The sequence below is a fragment of the Brugia malayi genome (genome assembly GCF_000002995.4).
Source record: "Brugia malayi strain FR3 genome assembly, contig: Bm_v4_Chr4_scaffold_001, whole genome shotgun sequence".
Lineage (NCBI taxonomy): Eukaryota > Metazoa > Nematoda > Chromadorea > Rhabditida > Onchocercidae > Brugia > Brugia malayi.
The window spans coordinates 7,935,865-7,958,792 of NW_025062478.1; the positions used below are offsets into that span (position 1 = coordinate 7,935,865).

Genomic DNA, 22,928 nt, shown 5'->3' on the forward strand with positions numbered 1-22,928 from the left:
TTCGTATAAACGACAGAACTTTGCATGCAAAATATTCATAACAAATCATTTAATCAATTGCAGTGCATATATAGCATAATAAATAAAGCACTTTTACATCAAACTAAATGAAGAAATTATTTTCTTTTCCTAAATAAATGTAGATTTAAGTTAAATGAAAACTCCGGAGACCCTCCGAATTAAATTCGATATGACAGCATTTTTTACAATGATAATGTAGCACAATAAATAAATAAATGATCTGATCATACTATCAGAGATTTTTTAGAATAAATTTCGTTTATTTTGCTATTTGACCAGAATCGATCTTTTTCCATTTCTGGCGCATCATTGGATGCATCATCGACGATACATAATGATACCTAAGAAAGTAAAGAAGTAAAAAGTAAAAAATACAGAAAAATGAAATATTTAAATGGACAATTTGAAATTTTTCGAGCGAAAAAAGAACTAAAACAAAAATTGTTACTTTTTTTGTAAGAAAGATGGAAGAGAAAAAAATTGAAAACAAACTGCCAAGTTTTTATCAATTAGAAAATTGCTCTCGAAATCATCATCATCTTCACCGAATGGATTTAAAAGGCCTTCGGCTACTTTCATCCATCCGACAAATATTATAAATTCCATCATTGTAACACATGGCAGTAATAAATCGATCTAGACTTATATGCCTGATTAAAAATTCTAAAAATAAAAATTTTCCTAAGTAATTGCAAGTAATACTAAGCGAATACAATTTAAAACACACGTTGCTTTTATTTGGTACGTCACGCTCCGTAATTATAAACTGTCGTGAAATTAAACATATTGCAAAATAAACATAAACAGCTAAAAATACCAGCTGTAATATATTATATAATTCTCTAGAATTAAAATCTGAAACATAAGTTCAAATTGTCATTAAAAAATTAATTCATAAACAAACAGTTAGTTCACTTAATTAGGTTTAAGTTGATAAAAGTTAAGTTTAGCTAATATTGGCTTGAAAAGAGATATTAGTTAGTAAGGTCGAATGAAATTTCGAAATAAGTTATTAATCCAAGAATCCTAACATGTACAACATCCATTAAAATGAAGATGAAATTCTATAAAAAACTCGATACTTTTACCTGTGGGTATGCTAATGGTATTGGAACCCAGTTATAATTGCATAATATCTGAAGATGGTGTCGAAAACTTCTGACTTCCTTTAAATTAATTAATCAAAATATTTTCATAAACTGAAACAAAATAAATTTTAATAATTCATTATGCATTTATCGAATGTTCCCTGCATGTTAATTTTAACTCTGCAATTTCAATTAATAAAAACAAACATCACAAAGTTTACAGGCGATTGCATCGCTTATAATTTTACCACTTTTACGTCCACGAAAAATAAGTGCATAAATCCAGTTGATAGGTACCCAATATTTATCAAAATCCGGTTGAGTTGATTTCAATATTTCGTATTCATTTTCTGACATAAATCCTAAAAAAAATTCTTTAAATGCAAATAAAACGCTATAAAAGAGAAATAATTCTTTTTCACTTAATTGTTTGATACAGAAAATGATAATAATGATGACGAGAATTAGTTAACCTGTTTTAATGATGCTATCATAAGTTGGAAAACGTTTCCGTACACGTATGCTAATATCTCTATAGATAAGTAATTGTGTTAAACACAGATAGCGTGCCATGGTTCGGCGTAATAACCGAGATTCATCATCTATACCATTTACATATCCGCCAATATACATAGATGTGCTGAAAGTTTGGAATACATACTAGTAATTAAAATAAAAAAATTCTGTAGCTGTGAATTTTGAATCGAGGGAAGAAATTGACTTTCTACAATTATTTTATACTTTTAATTTGTAAGATTATCAAAAGAATAAGCAATTTTTTAAACATATGTTCATCACAAATTTATGTACCGTTTATTTAAAAAATTATATAAAGTTTAAAAAAAAAAAATTATATATTGGTTTACTTTCCAAGCAATTATTTATTTACAAAAAAATATATATAATCGGTTATTGGAAACAAATTTGACTAAATTTAAAATGACCTTTCGATATAGCCCATGTTTTCGAACAGTACCGACCAACGTTTTACGACAGTCTGAACAAAGAAGCCAAGCATAAATGTCAGTGGGATATAATTAAGATGAGTATCGAAATAATTTGCGAGCTTTTCAAATATTCTAAATATTTCATTCATTAATCGATTATTCTCTTATTCATTTCTATAAAAATATATTCATGAAGTATAAATTATTAATTATTAAATATAAATACGATTTTTTTTGCAGTTTAAATATTTTTTAACAATCTCACCATCTTCTCAAAATGCATACTTATTCATTTTTAGCATTAATTAATCAATTGATTAGTCAACTGATTTTCACTTACTAAATAATGTTAGAGTTTCTATCAAATTAAAAAATGCATCATAAAAAAATATTTAGCAAATTATTGGAAAATAATAAATAACAAAAAAGGGGAAAAATTGAACATCAAAGAAATTAACGAACACTTTTTGGCTGTAAGTTAAAAAAAAAGATGACCGATAAATGAATGTTACAATCAGAAAAACCAATGTCCAAATGCAAAGTTCCTTGAGGCACAACTTCCAAATGCTACCCTTCCACCGAAATATTAAACGGAAAAAATTAAACGATGATGCGGATGCAACATCCATATTATATGAAATTGTCATCTTAACTTTCTATAAAATCATTAAATTTTAAATTTAGCAAAATATAAAAAAGAGCAGTTAGAATAACACGCTGACGTGAGTAAATTGATGACAATAGTATTTGAACAAATCCTTAATGAATTCGTAATTTTTTATAATCAATTAAACGGTAAGTTAAACTTAATTCTGTTTCTATAATTTAATAATTTTTTGTTCGGAAACTAATTCAGTCCTACTACACTCAACCAGCGATACAATCCTCACTTATAAAATGTAAAACTTTTGTTTTTTTAATAAAGAAAAAGGCGATAGACGAACTAAATGCCTAAATGGTACGTTGTAAACATTATATTATCCAATCATTTGTCAATAACATTTGCATAGCTGTTGGAGTGAATGTGTTTTTATGTATTTCTATTTTTTACGATTCAGTTCACTCTTTTTCCTCAAAATTTATTTTCAGATAATAGACATAATTTTAATGATTATTTAAGTAAAGCCTATTTTTACTGGATTAAAAGTGCTAACATATCTTATTATTTTATGCAACCACTTTAATTTTCTCTAAACTTTGAAAGTTATCAGTTTAATGACATATTTTTTACAACCCGTATGGCTTCCTTTTTCTTGGGGCGTACCAGATGAATTATCATTATTTTTCTTTTTTAAATCAATGTTGATTATTAAATTCAATCCCTGTTAGCTATAATTGACTTAAGATGACAAATAACTCAAATAGATACTGTTGATACTGACGTTTCAAAGAAAACATTGATGGAGTATTATAATATCTGTGCAACCAGGTGAAACAGATTAATGAACTTTCAGGAATTATGAACTTCACTGCAACTTTCACTCTACTCAGCTTTTTACTCAAAGATTATTAAATAAATATAAGTATTAGATACAATTCTTTTTTCTTACCAAAATTGATTTAGTTGTTAAAACCACAACATAACATTTTAAAAAACTATGATTTGATTCAAAATTACTTATTGGCATAATTGCTTACAATCACAAGAATTCTTAAGCTAAACTTAAGCATCCATCTTACGATTAAAAACCATTTTATTCACCTGATAAATGATCAATGCATAAAAAAACCACATTTGACCTAGTAATCAATTACATAAATTCATTCACTTACAGTATTGTTGTTGGTAGTTCTAATTAATGTTCTTCAATTAAAGAAAACAGCGAATCTCCAAAATCCAAAAATTTATCAAAAATGTTTTAAATTCAAACAAAAAAATGGCATATACCGGCGAAACAAATCCACACTATCCTAAATATTCACTGCACCAAGCATTTGACCAATACCCTCCACGAACAAGCGAATATTAAAATGCGCAGTTGCGCTGAATAAATTACTTCTTCAGAATAAAGGATTATTGTTTTTGCTAAAGCTTTGCTTTATGTATAATTTGCTATTGTCTGCCACAATAGATCTATTCAAAAAGAAATGCAAGGGATTCCCTGAAACAATCTCATAGTCTTGAGAACTGTCAGTGCCCATGGCCAGGTACCATCTTCAGCTGTCACTGTATTCGAGAATAAAGCTTGTTTCATGAACAAAAATCTCTCATTAACCTTACTAGCATCTTCTGCAATAGGGCTTACCAATCTCGCATTGGTTTTCCCATCCAATAATGCATTTACCTCAGTCTTTGGTGGGTCCCTTCAATCAAAATTCTTTGCTAATATCGAAAAGCAGATCACAGGATATTTTGCTTCTATGTTCTATACTATACTCCCTCCGAAAGTTGACATTTCACTTCTTTAAAACCTTTCACAATAAAGAATAAAAATGAGGTGAAAAACAGTTTTGCAACAAATGTTACGTATTACTGTTCAATTCATGTGAAACGCGTTGGGCTGATTGTTGGCTTAAGAAAATTCTTTGCTAATATCGAAATCAATGTGTGAAATTCCTAGCATATTTCTAACAAATTTTATTTGAAATCTTGTACATTATTTTATAGTATAGCAAAAATATTTGATTGAATCTAAAGTTTATTACGTGTGCATTGATTATGTTGGCATTTGAATGTGAAACGTAAAATCGCTAAATTATCTTTAGTTTCAAATAATAATAAACTGATAAGTAATTCTCTAAGTAGCAACGACGACAATATATTTACTTATTCCCGAGACTTCAAAAACTTCTCGATCTACAAAAAGATTTTAACAAATGCTGCAAACAATTCTGTTATCATATATGTAAAAAACTTAGCAAATACTACAATAATCTTTCATTTTCATCATTTCTTGAGATAACATATTCCTTTTGATGTATCTCATTCATTTGATAGTTAGTCTTATATAACAATTTCTGGTACATAAGTGATATCCGGAACATAAAAGTAAGCTGATAAAAATATCTGGAATCTAATATTAAGAGCAGTCTTTCTGACTAAATTACCATTTTCGTGAGCATCAAACTATGCAAAAAGTTTCGAGTTTTCCACCAAAGTGTTAGTAACTTTCGATGTAATCAGCTTATCTTTACTTATGGCATTTCTCATGGTGATGGTAAAATGAAATGAAAATATAGAAGTGAAAATATTGTCATGCTGACAAGGCCGCAAGCAATGCAAATGATTACAAGTATATATAGATATGTTCTTCCTGAAAAAGGCCTATGTAATTGACTAACTTTACCGGAAATCGAAAGTACTTTCCGAAGTACTATCACGGGAGCAAAATGCTATCACAAAAATAGCTTACTTTAATGAAAAAAAAAAAGAGAATTCTCATAAAATATTGCTGTTATTTTTTAAAAATTATTACACTTCAAAGTTCAGAAACACTAACTGTATAGAAATTTAAGCTCAAAAAGCTTTCATTTTGATTTAAGTTCAAAAATGTTATGAGGAAATAATTAGATGATTGACCATTTTTGTGCATTTCGTTCTTCCTAGCTATTTTCATCATTTGAGTATTTGAAAATGAAGAATTCTTGATATAACCAGATATATGCCTCCTCCCTAAACGATTTTTGTGTTGAACATCTTATAGGAATATCGACAATCGGAACTATTAAATAATAAGTGCATACTTCTGTATAAAATATTGTGACCAATTACCAATAAACACTTTCATGAATTAACCATGAAATAGACTTTATGATTTGTATTCATGCAAAAAATAGTAGTGAATTGGAATTAAATCTTTAAAAAAGAATGAGACAAAAAGAAAGTACCAATGGTTGATGCTAATAATGTTTGAGTTGATTCAGATATAATAAACTTTTGATGAGATTCACTTTCTGAATTTTCTGAAAATTCTGAATTCAATTCTTTTCATTATTTCATTATTTACTCTTTTTTTCCGAAATTCTGAATTAAAAATAAGATAAGTGGAAACAACGTAAATGAAAGTGAAGAAAGAATTACAAAATCATTTGTCATTTGATCATTTGATCAATCGGATGATAAGTTACTTTAGATCATTCAAGTATGGGTCAGTTTAAGTTAAGACTGATTTCTTCCGTTTGAAATTTTCGGCAATTATATTCAGTATTTTGTTATTTCCTGATTTTGTGACTTCTGTTGAATCATTATTTAAACTGAAAAGCCGTACCTGTAACTATAGTAGTTTCTGGTTCGATGGTAGTTGTGGCTGTAATAAAATAGACACTTTCATTTTTGTTCTACACACAATTTTGGTTAATTATTATAGCAAATTATTGAATCATATTTAGTAGTATTAGAATTCAGTGAAGTGTTACCGTAATATAAATGAGGAGCATATTCCGTAAAAGTAGTTGTTTCCATGGAAGTGGTATTTATTCTAATAAATAATGAATTTGCTTCTGAAATGGAGAATCTGCCACCTGTTTTTATAGAGTGATCAATTCAAACGTTAGAAACTGACATGTTCATTACAGAGTATTTGAATAATTGCGATCAGCAGGAATTCCAAAGATAGTAAGAAAAAAGATCTTTTGACAAATTTCATACTTCTGTGAAACTTGGAAAAAGCAGATGTCTAAACTTCAGGTAGGTAGAGATTGAACCCGTGTTCGATAAGTCATAGCTTTGATAGATTCATTAGTCAGTTGATAATTTCATCACAAGTTAAATGAACACTGTCTTTTTTCTAAATATCTACTTGTAAAACTTTAAAAGACTGAGTTTTCGTTGAAAAATTCAAATTTGAACCTAAATAAAGATATTACCATCTGAAGAGCTTAAAATAAGGGTGGCGTATGAAAGAACCATTAGGGAGAGTGTTAGTGCACGTCTGTTAATACCACGAGAATGTGAACATAACGCATCTACGACGAGTGATATACCAAAAGCGCCTGCAACACAACCGTCCATTACAGTTAAAAAAGTTATTAAAAGGTTTTGGTCACAGCGTATATGGCCTTGCACTTATAATTTATTGGTTATGCAAACATTGCAATATCGTTTCATTAATTATTTACATAAATCGCTATCACTATTGCTTCCAAAGTCACAAATCTTAGCAAATATGTAAACGATTGGATTTGAGAAAAAATACTAAGCTAAATTGCAAGGAGCTTGTGCAGAGTAAGTCCAACTTTAAACTTTGTGCTGAAATAAAATACTACACTAAGGTGCTAGGAGTTTGGAAGAGTAAACTTACCAAACCAAAATAATAGTAAATCATAAAGAGTAAATTTAAGAGACAAGCATTTTGTAAAATGAAGTTAATAGCAGAAAAAACTTCAAGCAAATAAGACATAAAAAGGTATGAATGTAGGCAAGAAAGTGCAAGGCAGTGATTATCACTAAAAGTGAAACTGAAACGACAATAATTTATTAATTTAGATATTTAAGAGACGAGCATTTGTAATACGAACATTGGGAGAAATTTCCTTGAGTCTCTGTGCAAAAAGTATTCTTCCATCTTTTCTAGACTGTCAATCTTCACCTTACCACTTTAAGCAGGTAAATCATTTCCTTTCAGGACATCTCGTATAATTTCTTGCTTTTTGCTATGAATACCATCATTCAGTTTCTATTCTCTTCAATACATTCTACTATTAATTTTTATGAAAATATGTAAAACAGCACAATCAGTATGCATAGGTTATAAGATTGTTTCTTACAAGGTTGTGCATTAAACGTGTAGAGATTTCTACATTAATTTTATTCTACAAGAAAAGAATAAATATTTTCCTTTCATATTTTTATTTATCGATAGCATGTATATAACTTTCCCAAAAAAATACTGAAACAAATTATATAAAATTGGAAGAAGTCGAATGATCGAATGCCAAGGATACAGTGAATAAAAATCACATATTTAGAAGAAAACAATGACACTGTCGTCTCGTTTCACTTTTATTACAAAAAAATATACATTTCGCCATAAAGATGTTATGCTGCTAAAAGATCATAATGCATACCGTTCGTAAGCGAAAGAAAAGATGAGGACATTGAGGACATCTGTGAAAGTTTACACATTCTAAGGTGAGGGATAACCTTCAAGTCCGATTGCATGCTAAAGTTCGGGTTGTGATAATTCAGAAGCTAGACCCAAAATGTTTCATGGAAATGCTTTTGTTAAATTTAGTGACAAAAGAAGAAAAGACACAAAGGCACTTTTCAGAAAGAAAATAATTCTCAATTATCTTTGAAATCTAAAAGATTTGTGGAAGAGAGGTGATAGCAATATATGAATAAATGATTCTGGAATCCTTTATTCATATATTTATTACTAATAAATGGTTCTGAAAAAGATCAACTGTATAAAATACTTTGTATAAAATACTTTATATAAAATACTTTTGAAATGCTTTGTATAAAATAGCATTTCACCGAAGTAGAAGACGGATCTACACCTGAGTCATCCGAATATAATCTAGATCAATGTTTATGTCGCCATGAATGCAATGCAATTAAACGTGATGCTATATAAGAATTACTTTAGATCTGCACAAAGCTATAAGTTATATAACAATTAAAATTCATAAAATAATCAATGTATAAAGAAAAAAAACGGTGAAAAAAAGAAGTAAAAACAAAATTTGGATCAATCAATATTATTATGCCCATTAATAACCTAAGCAAATGATAATCGTCAGCAAACGGATAATTTATGCACAATTGAAAAAAGGCATAAATAAATGGAACCAAGGACATGAGCAAATTTGTAGTTTTAGAGCTTCAAAGTATATAACTATTCTTCATTTCATTGTGCCAGATCTGATTGAGATGGTACCCGGATAAAGCTTGCACTAGCACTTAGAGCAAGTGGAGCAATCGTTGAAGCTCGATTCCTTGAACGAAGCTTTGCCAATGAATTTTCCGCGATATCTGCCCGTTCGTTAGCATCATCAAGTTGTGTTTGCAATTGTCGGTATTTGCCTAGATTAATTGCAGCTACTTCTTCCTGGAATGAATTATGGATTCAAAAATTACAAATACTGAACAAATTAATGGACGACCCCAGATTTGCGATCTGTAAGATTACATTAAATTTTTGATATCAAAAGTTTCTTTTCTGATTATTGATGACTGATAGCCTAATCTAATTTTTTTTCTAATTTTCGTTTGTTTTTTAAGTCCTGTGAAAAAAAAAAACCTTTTTAAACTTTTTGCAGCTTACATATTCTAAAAAGAGAAGAATTTAACCTACCGCTTCTTCAACCTGCCGTTTGTAGATCTTTATTTTGATTTGCAATTTATCGACTAGTTCCGTTAATCGATCATTGTTCTTTCTATCTTCTTCACACTACAACGTACAAATAAAAATTCGCAAAAAGAAAAAAAAGAAATTTTGCTCAGTCTAATATAAAGAACTCAACATTTCAATCTACAGTTACCTGGAATTGCAATTCTTTGATACGCCTATCTCCCTTTTTCAATTCCTTTTCATAGTCTGAGCTTCGTCTCTGCTCACCATCTAACTCCTGCTCCAATTCCCGAATGCGCATCTCCAATTTAGCGATGATTTTTTGTCCACTACGCAGTGCGGCCTGCTCCGCTTCATCCAAACGTACCTGAAAATTGAAAAAATAATCGTTTCAAGAAAAATAAGCGACACTTTGTAAAAAAAATAATTTTATTTCACCAAATTCCAAACTTATAAGCTTTACATTGTCACTATAAATTCTCCATTTTGTACCAAAATGTAACCTGCATCTCTTTGATTTGTACTTCGAGTGCGCGACGCATTCTTTCTACGTGCACCGAATGCTCCTGTTCTTGGCGTAGCTCTTCCGCAAGTCGTGCTGCATCTGCGGAAGCTTGCTTTAGCATTTCGTCGGTATTCTTAAGCTGTGACGTCACGTCGTCTAATTCCACCTGAAATTCTCAATTCTCCAAGAAGACTAGAATTCCGAAAAAAGTAACCAACTTTTTATTTCATGCAGTCTTCTCAAAAAAGATTAAAATCTTATTCATTTAGATCATGTTTAAACAGGTATTTCATTTTTTAAATAAAAGGTGGCAAAAGATGTAAACATACGTGAACAGTCTGTAACTCAGACTCCAACTTTCTCCTCGTGTTGTTAATTGCATTAACTTGGTTTGTCAAATCGTTCACTGTTTCACGTAATTCAATAGCATCCTGTTCAGCTGCGCGACGAGCACGTTCAGCCTGTAATCATCTCAGAGTTATGCCTCCTCCTTTCTTGAACTTGATGATCTTAAACTTATAAATGACACAACCTACCATTTCAGCTTGATTAGCAAGCTCATCTTTTTCGGCTTGCAGAATAGCTGCTCTCTTTTGTGTGTTAGATAACTGTTCCCTGAAAATAAAATTATAATAGAAAAATTGACTATTTCCTATTTCTTTTTAACTTACTATTTTAATTCTGAACTTAAGTGTAATCAGTTATAAAATTAAGGGCAAAATAAAGGGTAAATTTACGCAAGATCGTCTTTTTGTCTTTGTTCATCTTCAATCTGCATCTGCAATTCTCGGATCTGCTCCTGATATCGCTTTATTGTCTTTTGCGCATCTGCATTCGCCTTGTTGGCATGGTCAAGAGCTACTTCAAGTTCCTGAAAAAAAAAAAATATTTTAGGGTGAAATCTATTTGAAATCGACTTGAAGCCTATTATACTGCCCTTAAGGCTAGTAATCATAGTGAATTCGGTCATGCAAAGGATATAAGTTACTGACATTGATATCTTGCTCAAGTTTCTTCTTGATGCGCAATGCCTCTTGTTTAGCTTTCATTTCCGCTTCAAGAGTTGCTTGCATGCTTTCAAGAGCTCGCTGATGATTCTTACGAGTGTTCTCGAATTCTTCTTCCTTCTCTTGAATTCTCTTTTCGATTTCAGCACGTACTTGCGACACCTCCACCTATAAACAAATTATAAAAGAACATCAAGTAATCAGCTTTCCTCGTCCAAAAACAACATCCTAAAGTTTTCAGAATTCGAAACTGATTATCACATTTTGACTACTGTATTTTCTTTTGAGGTAAAAAAGTTACCTGTGCCCGCAAAACTTTAGCTTCTTCAGCTTCCAGAGCAGATTCGGCATCATCCAGAGCTTTCTGCAGTTCTTCCTTTTCGACTTCGAGACGACGCACCATTTTCTGCAGTTCATGTACCGATCGTCCACCTTCGGTAAGTTGATCAGTTAAATCCTTGATTTCTAATGACAATGATTTGTTTTCTCGGCGTAAACTTTCTATTTGCTGTAATAATTTGATCCTTTTTTAATTCATATAATTAATTCATATTTCACTTTCTCTAAGTATATTTGTGTTGGAATGTAATGTACATTTTTTTAAACACATTATTCATTTAAAACTTTTTTGTATTTAATATTTTTTATGCTAGAAAATAAGAATATTTACTTCAAGCAATTCATCCTGGGCACTCTTGGCTCTGAATAACTCGGTAGAGAGATTACGGTTGTCCCGTTGCGCTCCTTCAAGCTCAGCTGCCAAATCATCACACTTTTTTTTCCATTCTTCGACTATACGATCGAATGCTCTTTGTTTTTTTTCTAAGGCTCCTACATAGGCTGCTGCCCGCTCAACATCAACCTGAATTTTGTATTATTTCAAGGAAATAATTTCTAAATTTTGTGTTTTTTATTTAAGAAAGTTTTTTGTGCTTCAACTTTTAAAGACACAAATATTTTAACAATGTGTTAACACAATTTCTATATGTCTCATAATTATCAGTAACTTTTGCAGAAGATATAGTATGAGGAATCCACCAAATGAGCGCAAAAATTACCTGAGCATCATCTAAATCGCCCATCAGCTTGTGCCGAGTCTTTTCTAAAGACATAATCTTCGCATTGGCTGCTTCATTTACATCCGTAAGATCTTGTACTTTTTCCATAAGTTTACGCCTTAATTTCAAATTTTAAAAGTTTTGTGAAAAAAAAAAAAAAAAAAAACAGCTGGGTGCTCTGTTTAGCTGTTGAAAATGACCAAAACTTTTGAATAAAAATTTAGTGAGTTCAACAATTTTAAAACTTTACTTAGCTTCTTCAATTTCTTCCATTTTGGCCAGCCCTTCACCCTCAAATCGCGCCTTCCACTGTTGAATTTCAGCGTTCAGCTTACTCATTTGGCGCAGGCATTCTGCTTTACCCTAAATAACTATAAATAAAGGCTGTGAAGAAGCCATAAATGATTACGTAAATTTAAAAAGTTTTGAAATAAATATATACAGGTTAAAAGTGTCTTATACAACCTCAGATTCTTCATCAGCGTGAATGCGGAGATTATCATTCTGATGCTCCAAATTTTTCACCTGGGCTGTCAGATTTTGTCGTTCTCTAAAGTATATTTAAATTCCAGTTATGAAATTTTGAAAAAAATTCGAAAAATATAAAACAAATGAAATTTCAGATTTATAAATGAATTTGAGAATTCCTTCAGTTATATAAAAATACAGATGCAAATGACCTTGATTCTTCCTCAGCCACACGTTTTGCTTCTTCCAACTGGCTCAAAAGTTGCGCTTTCAATCGATGAAGTCCATTAATCTATCAAAGTCAAGTTTTCATCAAAAATCTAAATTAGTTATCTCTTTCTGGTGCTAGAAGGAATTATTTTAAAAATTATATTCCTTATTTTGATTAAATTATTAACAAAAAATGGCTTGTTAAACTCAAGTCAAAATTAAAGTATGTCAAATAGTCACACTGAAATACCTGGTTCTCAAGGTCCTCTAATTGTCGCGACAAATCGTTATTCTCATTCGATAGCCTGTTCTTTAACGCCGTGAAATCGTTAATTAGACGTGTCTAAAAAATTGTAGTAACTTACGAAATGACAATGGCAATAAAAAACAAAAAAGGCACTTTCTTTTTGAAGAAAGAAGAAAGTTAAAAAAAATGATTCAACATAAATTATTATGATATCATATATTTTTCCCAGCCATTGTTTTCTCCAGAAAAAGATAGCATCTTTTCACTATGCTTCTTAATTCTGTCTCCTTTGTGACATGCCATATAATTGCTTACTTCGGCTTTTTTTTTTCTAGGAACTACTGAAAGGATTTCAACTTTCACTACCTGCTCGTCAGCTTTTGTTTGAAGCTCCGAATATTGCATTTCCAAAAGTTTGCAATGTTTCTCGAATTCCTGTTTCTGTCTACTCTCAGCATCAGCATTTGCGTTTGCTTCTTCCAGATCTCGAAGCATCTGCGCTTTATCTTTGTCTAATTTGGCTTTCAACTTTTGCAGCTGCTCTAATTGATCACTGAGTTCCGCAACGGCATCACTGTGCTTTTTACGCAAAACAGAAATTTGCAGCTCATGATTCATATTATTTTCCTGAAACGGTGATGACTTTTAAGCGAGAGGAATAATGAATGGACTGAGCAGTCTCAGCCACAACATCAAATATTAATACTCATTTAGATAGATTTTACCAAATAATCCAAAAAGGAATAAACCCCCATACTTCCAAATCTCTCTTCAATTTGGCCATTTCAGCTTCACGTTTTTTGTTCAGTTCTATTTGCGCCGCAGTAGCACCACCTTGTTCATCTAGACGTTGCGTTATTTCATCCAGCTCACGTTGTAGGTCTCCTTTTGCACGATCTAATTTACCACGTGATTGCCGTTCTTGCTCCAAGTCTTCTTCAAGTTCAGCAATACTAAAACAAAACATGTTAATTTCCAGAAAATTCATTTAAATTTGCACTCCAAGTAAAACAATTTCAAAAATTTCCAGTACTAACCAAAATGTAATCATATGATTAACTATTACCGGCCTTCCAGATCCTTGATTTGTTTCTGAAGCTTGTTAACTGCCGATTGCTCACCATCGAGCTTACCAACTGTAGCTATCAAGTCTGCATCTTTCCTTCAATTAAAATGCCATAAATTTAAATAGAAATCAAAGAAAGAGGAAAAAAAAAGCAGTTCTTTTTTAACTTCGTCCTCTTTCATTGCATAATATAAACTTTCACCAAGGCAACTTTAACGTATTTCGATGGCAATCGTCCAATCACACTTTTGCCTCATTTTTTTGGTCATCTATTTTTACCTCCTTAGAATTTGTTCAATGTCATGTTTTTGTTTTGTGATTTCATCCATATTCTCTTGAGCCACCTTCAATTCACCTTCCACTTTTCTTTTAGCTTTTTCTAAATCCAGGCGCATACGCTTTTCACGTTCAAGTTTTTCTTCCATCTGAAATAAACTAAATTTGATTATAATTGGAGTTAGAAAAATAGTTAAGCGTTTTATTGATAATGCTTTACTCATACGACTAGAAATCAATGACTCAACAGATAAATCGGTTTTAACTTAAACTGCAATTAATTAGTTTGTTCATTTCTATACGGTAAAGACAACTAACATCATCCAATTGCTGCTCGATTTTTGTCTTAAGCCTTTCCATGTGATTGACTTTATCTTCTTCAACTTGCAAGTCTTCCATTAATTTCCTGTTCATCTGTAAGTTAATTATAGTACGAATTCAAAGAAAATTTTATTTGTTTTAAAATGCAACGACGAATTTGAAATAGTCTGTTGCAGAAGTTAAGCAAAAAAATGAAAAAAAAAAATGCAAAAAAAAGGACAAGAAAAAAACAAAAGAAAGTATACAAATTAGAATAAATAAAAAAACACTAAAAACTACTCACAATTCAAAACTCACACCATTTCTAGTTTGGTTTTTCCTTTTCCTTTTTTTTGTTAACAACAACTATGCTTTGGCAGTTTCAAATCCTTTCCCTAATTCAAAAATAAAAATGTTAATTGTCACCTCTTCCTGTTGTTTCTTTTCCTTGTTGACACGAGCAACAGCTTCATCCTGACTTGCCATTTCTCCTTGCAATAAACGAATGTTCTGTTCACGAGATTGCTTTTCACTTTCAGCTTTTCGTAATGCCATTTCCAGTTCCTAAACTTATTCATTCGAAGTTTTATTTTTCATCAAATTATTGATTTTGCATGTGAAAAAAAATTCTAAAAAAAAAATAATCTTAGTTGCTTTGAAATGGCTAAGTTTAATACCTGATTCTTCCTTTTTAAATCACTGACTTCCTGTTCACTCTTCTTTTTAGCCCGATTTAAAGTTTCATTTCGGTCTTCCATCTCTGCAACACGATCGTTTAATTCCTCCAGTTGTCGTTCCATGTCCGCTTTTATTTCATTTAGCTTTTGAATCCGTCCTTCAGCCTCAGCTGAATGCGATTTTTCTTTCTCCAAATTTGCAAATAATTGATCTTTCTCGTGGGTCAGGTCAGCAACCTAAAATGTTACCTCTTTCTCTTATTATTATTATTTTAATTTCTTTCTAATCATACTGACCTTTTTCTGAATATTCTCTTCCTCCATTATTATTATTTTAAAAGGATTCCTAAACAAAAAATTTTGAGTGAAAGTCAGTAGAAAGCGGTTATTGCTAACGAAGTATTGCTGCATCTAACATTGAAATTCATTTTGTATACTTTGACCTAATGGAAAACTTATGAAATCGTTTTACAATATTTCCGTTTTTCGAAGATACAACTTTCTGATATAATAATGCTTTTTAATCCAGAAAAAATATACAAATTAATGGCTTCAAATGAAATAAAAATTCAATGGAATTTTATTTTCTTCTGAATGGCAGACAACAAACATTTGAAAAGAGACAGAGTCTAAGCACCCAAAAATGAAATCTTCTTAAGTATATCATCCTGAATGTATTTATTTTGAAATATTACACATCTCACATTTTAATGTTTTATTCCTCTCTTCGAGTTTATGTTCTTTTTGCTACGTTTTTTTTTTTTTTTTTCAGCATTATCACTTTAAAAATTGCACTCTTTTTAAAAATATATATAGAAAGCTCTGTTTTGTTTTTCATTGTATTGATATAAATCATTTTTTAGTGAGATATTTTAAGCTATCTTATTGACCCTAAAATAGTCCTAAAATAAATCCGATACTGAGATAATAATAACCAACCTGATAAGCAGCAACAACACTGATAAGGATAATAGTAGCCTTCTGATAATTATTAATACTGAAGATGATAACAAACTATAATTGCCATGATAATAGAATGCTGATATTTACAATGCATTATGATAAAACGTTCCTACATTAGAGCCAAGCTTATAAAGATGCTGTTGAATGTGATATGATTCACCTGTGCTTCTAATTCTCTTCTGTTTCCTTCCTCTCTCAGCAGTTTTTCTTCCAAACCTTTAATTTTATCGCTCAATTTATCCATTTCTTCCAACTCTTTGCCAGCCTTCAACATTGGCTTCACCCGACCGTACAACTTGAACCAATCCCAAGTGCGCACCAGACACCATATGCGAATGTTACGTTGTATCATCAACACACCTGAGATATTGCTTCTCTCTAACATTTTGTGACTTATTTCGAGCTACAAAATGTATCAAAGTGGTATTATATTTTTGCTGGAGAAAAAAAAAGAATTTAGAAAATTAAGACTTCTAATGTATGATTTTTTGATGAAAAGTAATCAAGCTAACTGCGAAATCTAAGAAATGACAATAGAAAATTATCAAAATTCTGAAACAGAATTTGAAAACTCCACAAAATTCAAATAAAATTAAAAAATGAGCTTTAAGAATAAATAATCAAGCCTATTTTAAAATTAAATATTCAAAAAAGCAAATTAAATCACCTGACTTCTGGTGCAGACGACGTTTCTTATCAGTTAAACCCAAGAAACCTCGAATATGTGACTGAAAGTTCGTCATTACGGCACGTAATGCCTCGTCACGCAAATCTTCAAGACGAGCCAGAATACCGCCTTTGAAGAAAATCTTCGTTGAACCCATTTTAAATTCGTCATCGCTCAGTTTACCATTATTACACAAGAAATCAGTGATAGCGGTAGATGCAGCCTTGTCATCCGAATTCTTTGCTGCTTCAGCGGCAATGATAGCATAACGATGTTTGAAGTCTTCATAGACCATCCTATTCGGATAACCTTTACGACAAATTCGAATACCCTCTAATACACCGTTACAGGTCAATTGATTTAACACCAGTGCCGAATCAATAACCCCTAGAAATTATTATTCATAATGAACCAGCTAATCATTAATATCTTTTGAAATAAATGGCACAATTATTTTTATTCTGAATTCCAATAAATCCTCATATAAATGAATCTTTTAAGTTCTTTACAATAAGAATTAATGATGATCGCAGATGTTGTTTTGTTTATCTTTTTCATTCATGAACAAATTATTTACCGCTAGCTTTTTTCTCGTTTGGTATAATACAACGGATGAAGTGCGGATGTGTTTGATACAGCATAGTCATTAAGTTGTTCAGTGATTCTCGATACATCATGGAGACAGTCATAAATGATGACGATTTACCCTTCTTACGTCCGCTTTCTAAACAGATCATAAAAAGTTTAACAGGTCATAAAAAGCTTAATTTATTGATCTGATTTGGTTATTTAGTATGGAATCCATACTAGTAACTTCATGATGTTAAAAGTACCAGAATTTTCAATGAACCATTTCTTTTCAATCATTTATTTCATTGTTAATTTATATTAGCAAAATTGAAAAACTCGTTCATTCTCATTCTATAATATGCACCAACACTCTCTTCAGGTTAGCAATTAGCTTAAATCGTTTTGTCTACGTTTTACCTTTTCAGTAACAAGAGATTTCTTTATGAAAACAGAAAAGATCTCTTTCTCATTGGAGTTAAAATTAAACAGAAAATTCCCACTTATATTACTTCCTCTTTAAATCTCTCCAGGCTTTACAAACCAGCTGTTAGTAGTTGTCGGACTAAAACATTTGACGCACCAATGCCAGCTTTAGCGGCTTCTGCTGCTTCTTCCTGAGTTTGATAATCAGCCCAGATATCTAGGAGTAACTGGTTGTCTTTGCAATGCTTCAACACAGCAACAGCCGAATCATTCAGTGGATCTTTATTCTTCTCCAAAAAGTTTGTAGCATTGTATCGCACCTATATTTCTTTCCATGTGGAACACAATTTGAAATTGATCAGAGTTAGAAGATGTGTGTATTGAGTGAAACTAATGGGCAAGTTTAAAATTTTGATATTTATTTAAAAATTTCCCTTATTTATCTAATGATCTAATTTCAAAATTTCAAATAAAAGGAAATTTTAGTTAAATGAAGGACTAGTTCTTATGTTCATCACCAGTTCGATCTCCTATTAGTTCATCATTTTTTGTATTCCTCAAGTTCTACCTTGCTGGAGTAGATTTTCCCTCTAGTTTTGTCTCATTGGAGTAACTTCATAATCCTTCCTTGCTTTTTTCAAAAGCTTAAATTCGTAAAAGAAATAAGAAAATTTACGGAAACATACGGTGCCGGCGTAATGAACAATAGCAAAATGAGCTTCGGCTTGTTTTCCTTTCGGTGGTCGGGGTTTCTGGAAGTTGGGATGTTTACCAAGGTGCTGGTCATTCAATTTTTGCACCAATGTCATATCGGTCGCTTTTGGCACGATGCATTCTTCGTCCAACATCGAAATGATACCCAAAGGCTGAAAATTTTAACCATTTACAGGACTATTTTCTATTCCAATTAACTTCATATGCTTCTGGAAGAATATAAATAATTTAAGTCTATTAACTTCTGATTCAGTTTCTATTAGATTTTTTATCCTAGGACATACAAAGTATGTAATTACTTTCTCAATCAGTTCGATACAAGCTTGTAAATCGAGACCAAAATCAATGAAAGTCCAAGCGATCCCTTCACGTTTGTATTCTTCTTGCTCAAGAACGAACATATGATGGTTGAAGAACTGTTGTAGTCGTTCGTTTACGAAATTGATCCATAACTGCTCGAACGAATTAAACTGCAAATTTTGCACATGTAATTTTATTTGTAATTTTCGGAAATTCATTTTGTTTTTCAGCATAAAATTTTTTAGAATACATCTTAATCATGCATTTTATTTGCTTTCGAAATGATGCTTTTCTAAAAGTAAAGAACTTAACATGCGGAACTTTTTTGAATATTCAAATTTTCAAATTACAAAGGTAAAAAATTTACATCGAAAATCTCAAAACCAGCGATATCCAAGACACCGATAAAATATTTTCGATTTTCTTTATTTTGATCAAGTGTTTTGTTACATCTATCGATAAGCCATTTGAACATTCTCGAATAGATAGCTTTACCAAGGCCATCTACAGCCCAATGCACCTGGAAATCTCTTATTTCTTATGATTCATAAGTACAGATCACTTCTTTAGAAATTTGAAAATATAATTAATTCAAACTAAAAATTCAGGTAATGGAAATTCTTTCCTTAAGTTTTCATTAATGAAACGTACCTGTTCTAAGTTCTGGCCTTTATTAACCCATTCTGTGCCGACACGAACACGTGGCTTTGTTAAAGCTTTTAGGAATTCTTCATAATCAACGCCAAAACAAAAACCAGCATTCTTTGCATCTAAAACTTGGCAACTATAAAAATGTTTCATTGTTTACTTGAGGTATTCTAGCTCTTCAATTATCGCATACTTACTACTATATATGAAAACAACCATACTTACTACTATATATGACAGATCAGAATGAGAAGAAATGAAAAATCATCGAACCTTCCTCTCCATCTGGTTCTGCTTGCTCTTCACGTGGTCGTTGCTTAAATTTCATTTCACCCATATGCATAATGCCAGCCACATTGCTGTACAGGTCATGAGTCTCATGATCCTCGAAGCCCATAATATCAAATGCTTCCTGGAACAATATAATAAAAGTTCGGAATTAAAAGTTCTAACCTTCTTTAATTTGAAATTTAACTAAGTTTTCCAAAAAAGAAAAACATTATACCTGCGTGATTTTCATTTCTTCTTTATCATCTACACCATCGATGGTTAGTTCTGCTTGGGAACAGAAGTGATAATATTTAATATCGTTAGTCAAACGTAGTTCTTCTGCAAATTAATATTTCGTCCAATTATTTCACCAGAATAGAAAACCATAATGGTTACATTTCAAATATTTAGTTTTTTGCAGACTAACATTACCTTATTACTAACCTCTTATTTTCGGATGAAAACCGGACATAAGTTGATAATAAATGTGATAACTACGTTCACCAGGAGCTTGGCGCACAACACGTGACTTTTCAAAAAGATCTGGAAATTTTTTCAACAAAAGTTTTTAAATTATTAAGCAAGTTGATAGAAATCTGCAAGAATAATTAATTAGTATATAAAAGTTGACACTAATTTATTTAAATCTAACAGTAACCAGAATTTTCACTATTCCAATCAATTTAAAAGCATTAAAAACTCACAGTGTTCAATATCACCACCAGCCAGTTTCCCATCTTTAGTGAAATGAGTTCGGATGAATTTGCCGAATCGTGAGGAATTGTTATTTCGGACCGTTTTTGCATTACCTATAAGTATGATTTTATTTCAAAAATCTTACTGTCTCATTTCTTTACAATGTTATGAATTTCAATAAAAGTCCTCTTTTAAGAAGTTAAATTGTGCAATTTTTTTTAGAGAAGACAGAATTAAAAAAGCTTTAATCAAAGTTTATTAAAGCTATGTATTGAATTTTCACCAGTCATTAATGTAATAATATTTTTAATTTATCGAGCTTTAAGTTTTGATTTATAGCAACAAAAGAAAGTTTTCAATTGAAGTAACCAATTCCTACAGTTAACTTACCGAAAGCTTCCAATACTGGATTAGTTTGCACGATTTGTTCTTCTAGAGTCCCCTAAATTTAAAAAAAAAAAAAAAATTAAAATTATGGATTTAAGTTTTGAAGGAAAACTCATTTTGTATAAAAAATTTTTAGAATATAGTATTGAAGAAAAATATCTTGAATGTAGGATAATAGACTGATTGAGAAACGTTTCAGCTATCATTATAGTTAAAAAATTTTTAGAATATAATGTGATTACAAACATTTTCAAATCGAGAATAGCTAAGTAGAAGTGCATGTTGGCAATTAATTTACACATCTCTTCTAGACATTTATTACTATCTAGAAGATATGTGGAATAGTCCTGGAAGGATGCTTTCTTCAATAATTTTGAAGGAATAATACATACTCCCTTCTTGCTTTCATCTTTCTTCTGCTGTGTGGCACCGACAATAGCAAAGTATGTAATGACCTTTTTGGTGTTTTCAGTTTTACCAGCACCAGACTCACCGGTAATCAGCATTGATTGATTCTCATGATCTAGAATTAAATTTGTATGTACCTAGAGTTGTAGTACATTAACTAGAACGTTTAGATCATGCTATAAATATAAACATGTAAATATCAGAACTGCATCGTGATACTGCATTATCGGGAATGCTATCAGAAATGACATAATTATTACTACATGTATCTTGTCATATTGTACTTTTTTGCTTCTGATAAAAATTTAAATTCATTACTTTAAATTCAACATGTTTGTGTTAAATAAAATCATAATCAATCATACCAATGAGAATATTTCGATATGCTTCATCGGATACAGCGAATAAATGTGGTGGCATTTCGTTTCGTCTTTTACCCATGTAATGTTTGATGATAGATGGACTATAAATAGGCAAACGTTTGTATGGATTGATTACCACACAGAACAAGCCAGAATATGTCTAAAATAGGTGTTCAAGCTGAATAGATTATAACAGATTAGCTAATTTTTTCAAAAATTGTACATAATTAAATACAATAGAAATTATTTTGAAAGATTTTGAAGAAATTTTCAGTTTTCATAATTTTGTGCAATTCGATTATAGTTCGGTATAAAAAATTCATACATATATCATCATCGAGTAGTAACGCTCTTTTAAATTGTTAAGTACAGAAGCTTCATTCAGGAATGTCAAGTTGGCCATATCATCGGTTTTACTGAATTTAGGAGGATTCATTTCTTGAACTTCCTCCTTTTTCACTGTAATTTCATTGCCCTTCACCGTGACCACCGTTACATTATCGCCTGCTGATGATTTTATTTCAGCAGCAACAAAACCTACAAAATTTAAGATCTATTAGAAATTGCTCTTTTCAAATTTATTTTTTTATTGAAAAAAGCTGCCCTATTATTTCGTCTTTTTACTATGAATTTATTTATTGCTCTGTTGAAAAATGATTGTACCATCGTCAGCATCGGGAATCCAACAGTTCTTTTTGGAATCGAATGGCTTTGCAGCATTTGTTGATCTCTCCTCACGACTAACTTCTAAGTATGGATACCCATCGTCGTCCTCAAATTTGCATAATTCAGCGTTTCCTTCAGCTGCTGCCATCTGCGCTTAAATGCTAGAAATGCATTTATCATTTTAAACATATGAGCGATGATTAACAAAATTAGCTAAATTGTGATCGTCATCAGCTTCGTCTAACATATAACACGCGACGCAATATGATAAGTAACGTTTATGTGCATTTAATCTCTAATACACGTAATAATAAAAGCCATACGTAAATAAACTTAAATGGGTTATTTAAACTTTTAATTTATTATCAGTGTTCTGTTAATTCTTAGCAGTTTGAGATTCTCGACAAGAGCGAGCGAATTTTTCTATTCTAATTCCACTGCTAATCTTCGACCGTATTTTGAGTAAGATGAATAAATCACCTCTAGATTTTGACTAAGTGCTTAGATTTTAAGATATGCACAAAAATATATGAAGTTCCCTGAAAGGTTTGACATCTGCATATTTCATTTATAATTTTGGTAGAAGTTTGGATTAAATGCTGAAATGTCGCACATTAGTTATGTACAAGTTTTGAAGAAATTAGCTAATTTGTATAATATATTTAACCTGATCATATGTTTTAGACATATTCTGGTTTGTTCTGCTTGGTAATCAGTCCATACAAACTAGAAAGATTTGATTGTTTTGT

General features: G+C 31.0%; 3 protein-coding genes across 3 annotated transcripts; all 3 read right to left on the reverse strand.

Moving 5' to 3' along the window:
• Nucleotides 1-245: 245 nt before the first annotated feature.
• Nucleotides 246-2,685, reverse strand: Bm2641 (Uncharacterized protein; the record flags this gene model as incomplete). The annotated part of the gene is made up of 8 exons (XM_043082069.1): nucleotides 246-362; nucleotides 514-657; nucleotides 749-841; nucleotides 1,110-1,187; nucleotides 1,317-1,471; nucleotides 1,583-1,749; nucleotides 2,054-2,188; nucleotides 2,519-2,685. 8 exons carry the CDS (start codon nucleotides 2,683-2,685, stop codon nucleotides 246-248), a joined length of 1,056 nt encoding a protein of 351 aa, XP_042938003.1.
• Nucleotides 2,686-5,203: 2,518 nt separating this feature from the next.
• Nucleotides 5,204-6,905, reverse strand: Bm1440 (Uncharacterized protein; the record flags this gene model as incomplete). The annotated part of the gene is made up of 6 exons (XM_043082070.1): nucleotides 5,204-5,310; nucleotides 5,577-5,669; nucleotides 5,885-5,959; nucleotides 6,265-6,303; nucleotides 6,413-6,496; nucleotides 6,863-6,905. 6 exons carry the CDS (start codon nucleotides 6,903-6,905, stop codon nucleotides 5,204-5,206), a joined length of 441 nt encoding a protein of 146 aa, XP_042938004.1.
• Nucleotides 6,906-8,847: 1,942 nt separating this feature from the next.
• Bma-myo-3 (Uncharacterized protein) lies at nucleotides 8,848-22,327 on the reverse strand (the record flags this gene model as incomplete). The annotated part of the gene is made up of 39 exons (XM_043082071.1): nucleotides 8,848-9,048; nucleotides 9,295-9,390; nucleotides 9,482-9,658; nucleotides 9,795-9,962; nucleotides 10,126-10,257; nucleotides 10,333-10,411; nucleotides 10,534-10,667; nucleotides 10,789-10,971; nucleotides 11,105-11,311; nucleotides 11,474-11,665; nucleotides 11,862-11,979; nucleotides 12,112-12,224; nucleotides 12,327-12,411; nucleotides 12,542-12,621; nucleotides 12,790-12,882; nucleotides 13,153-13,413; nucleotides 13,544-13,739; nucleotides 13,853-13,948; nucleotides 14,132-14,277; nucleotides 14,447-14,542; nucleotides 14,855-14,992; nucleotides 15,106-15,342; nucleotides 16,229-16,428; nucleotides 16,736-17,122; nucleotides 17,313-17,459; nucleotides 17,886-18,048; nucleotides 18,415-18,594; nucleotides 18,742-18,912; nucleotides 19,110-19,262; nucleotides 19,394-19,512; nucleotides 19,664-19,802; nucleotides 19,896-19,999; nucleotides 20,105-20,203; nucleotides 20,365-20,469; nucleotides 20,747-20,798; nucleotides 21,136-21,266; nucleotides 21,517-21,673; nucleotides 21,839-22,050; nucleotides 22,177-22,327. The coding sequence occupies 39 exons, from the start codon at nucleotides 22,325-22,327 to the stop codon at nucleotides 8,848-8,850; spliced, it is 5,898 nt and encodes a 1,965-aa protein (XP_042938005.1).
• Between the last annotated feature and the right edge of the window lie 601 nt (nucleotides 22,328-22,928).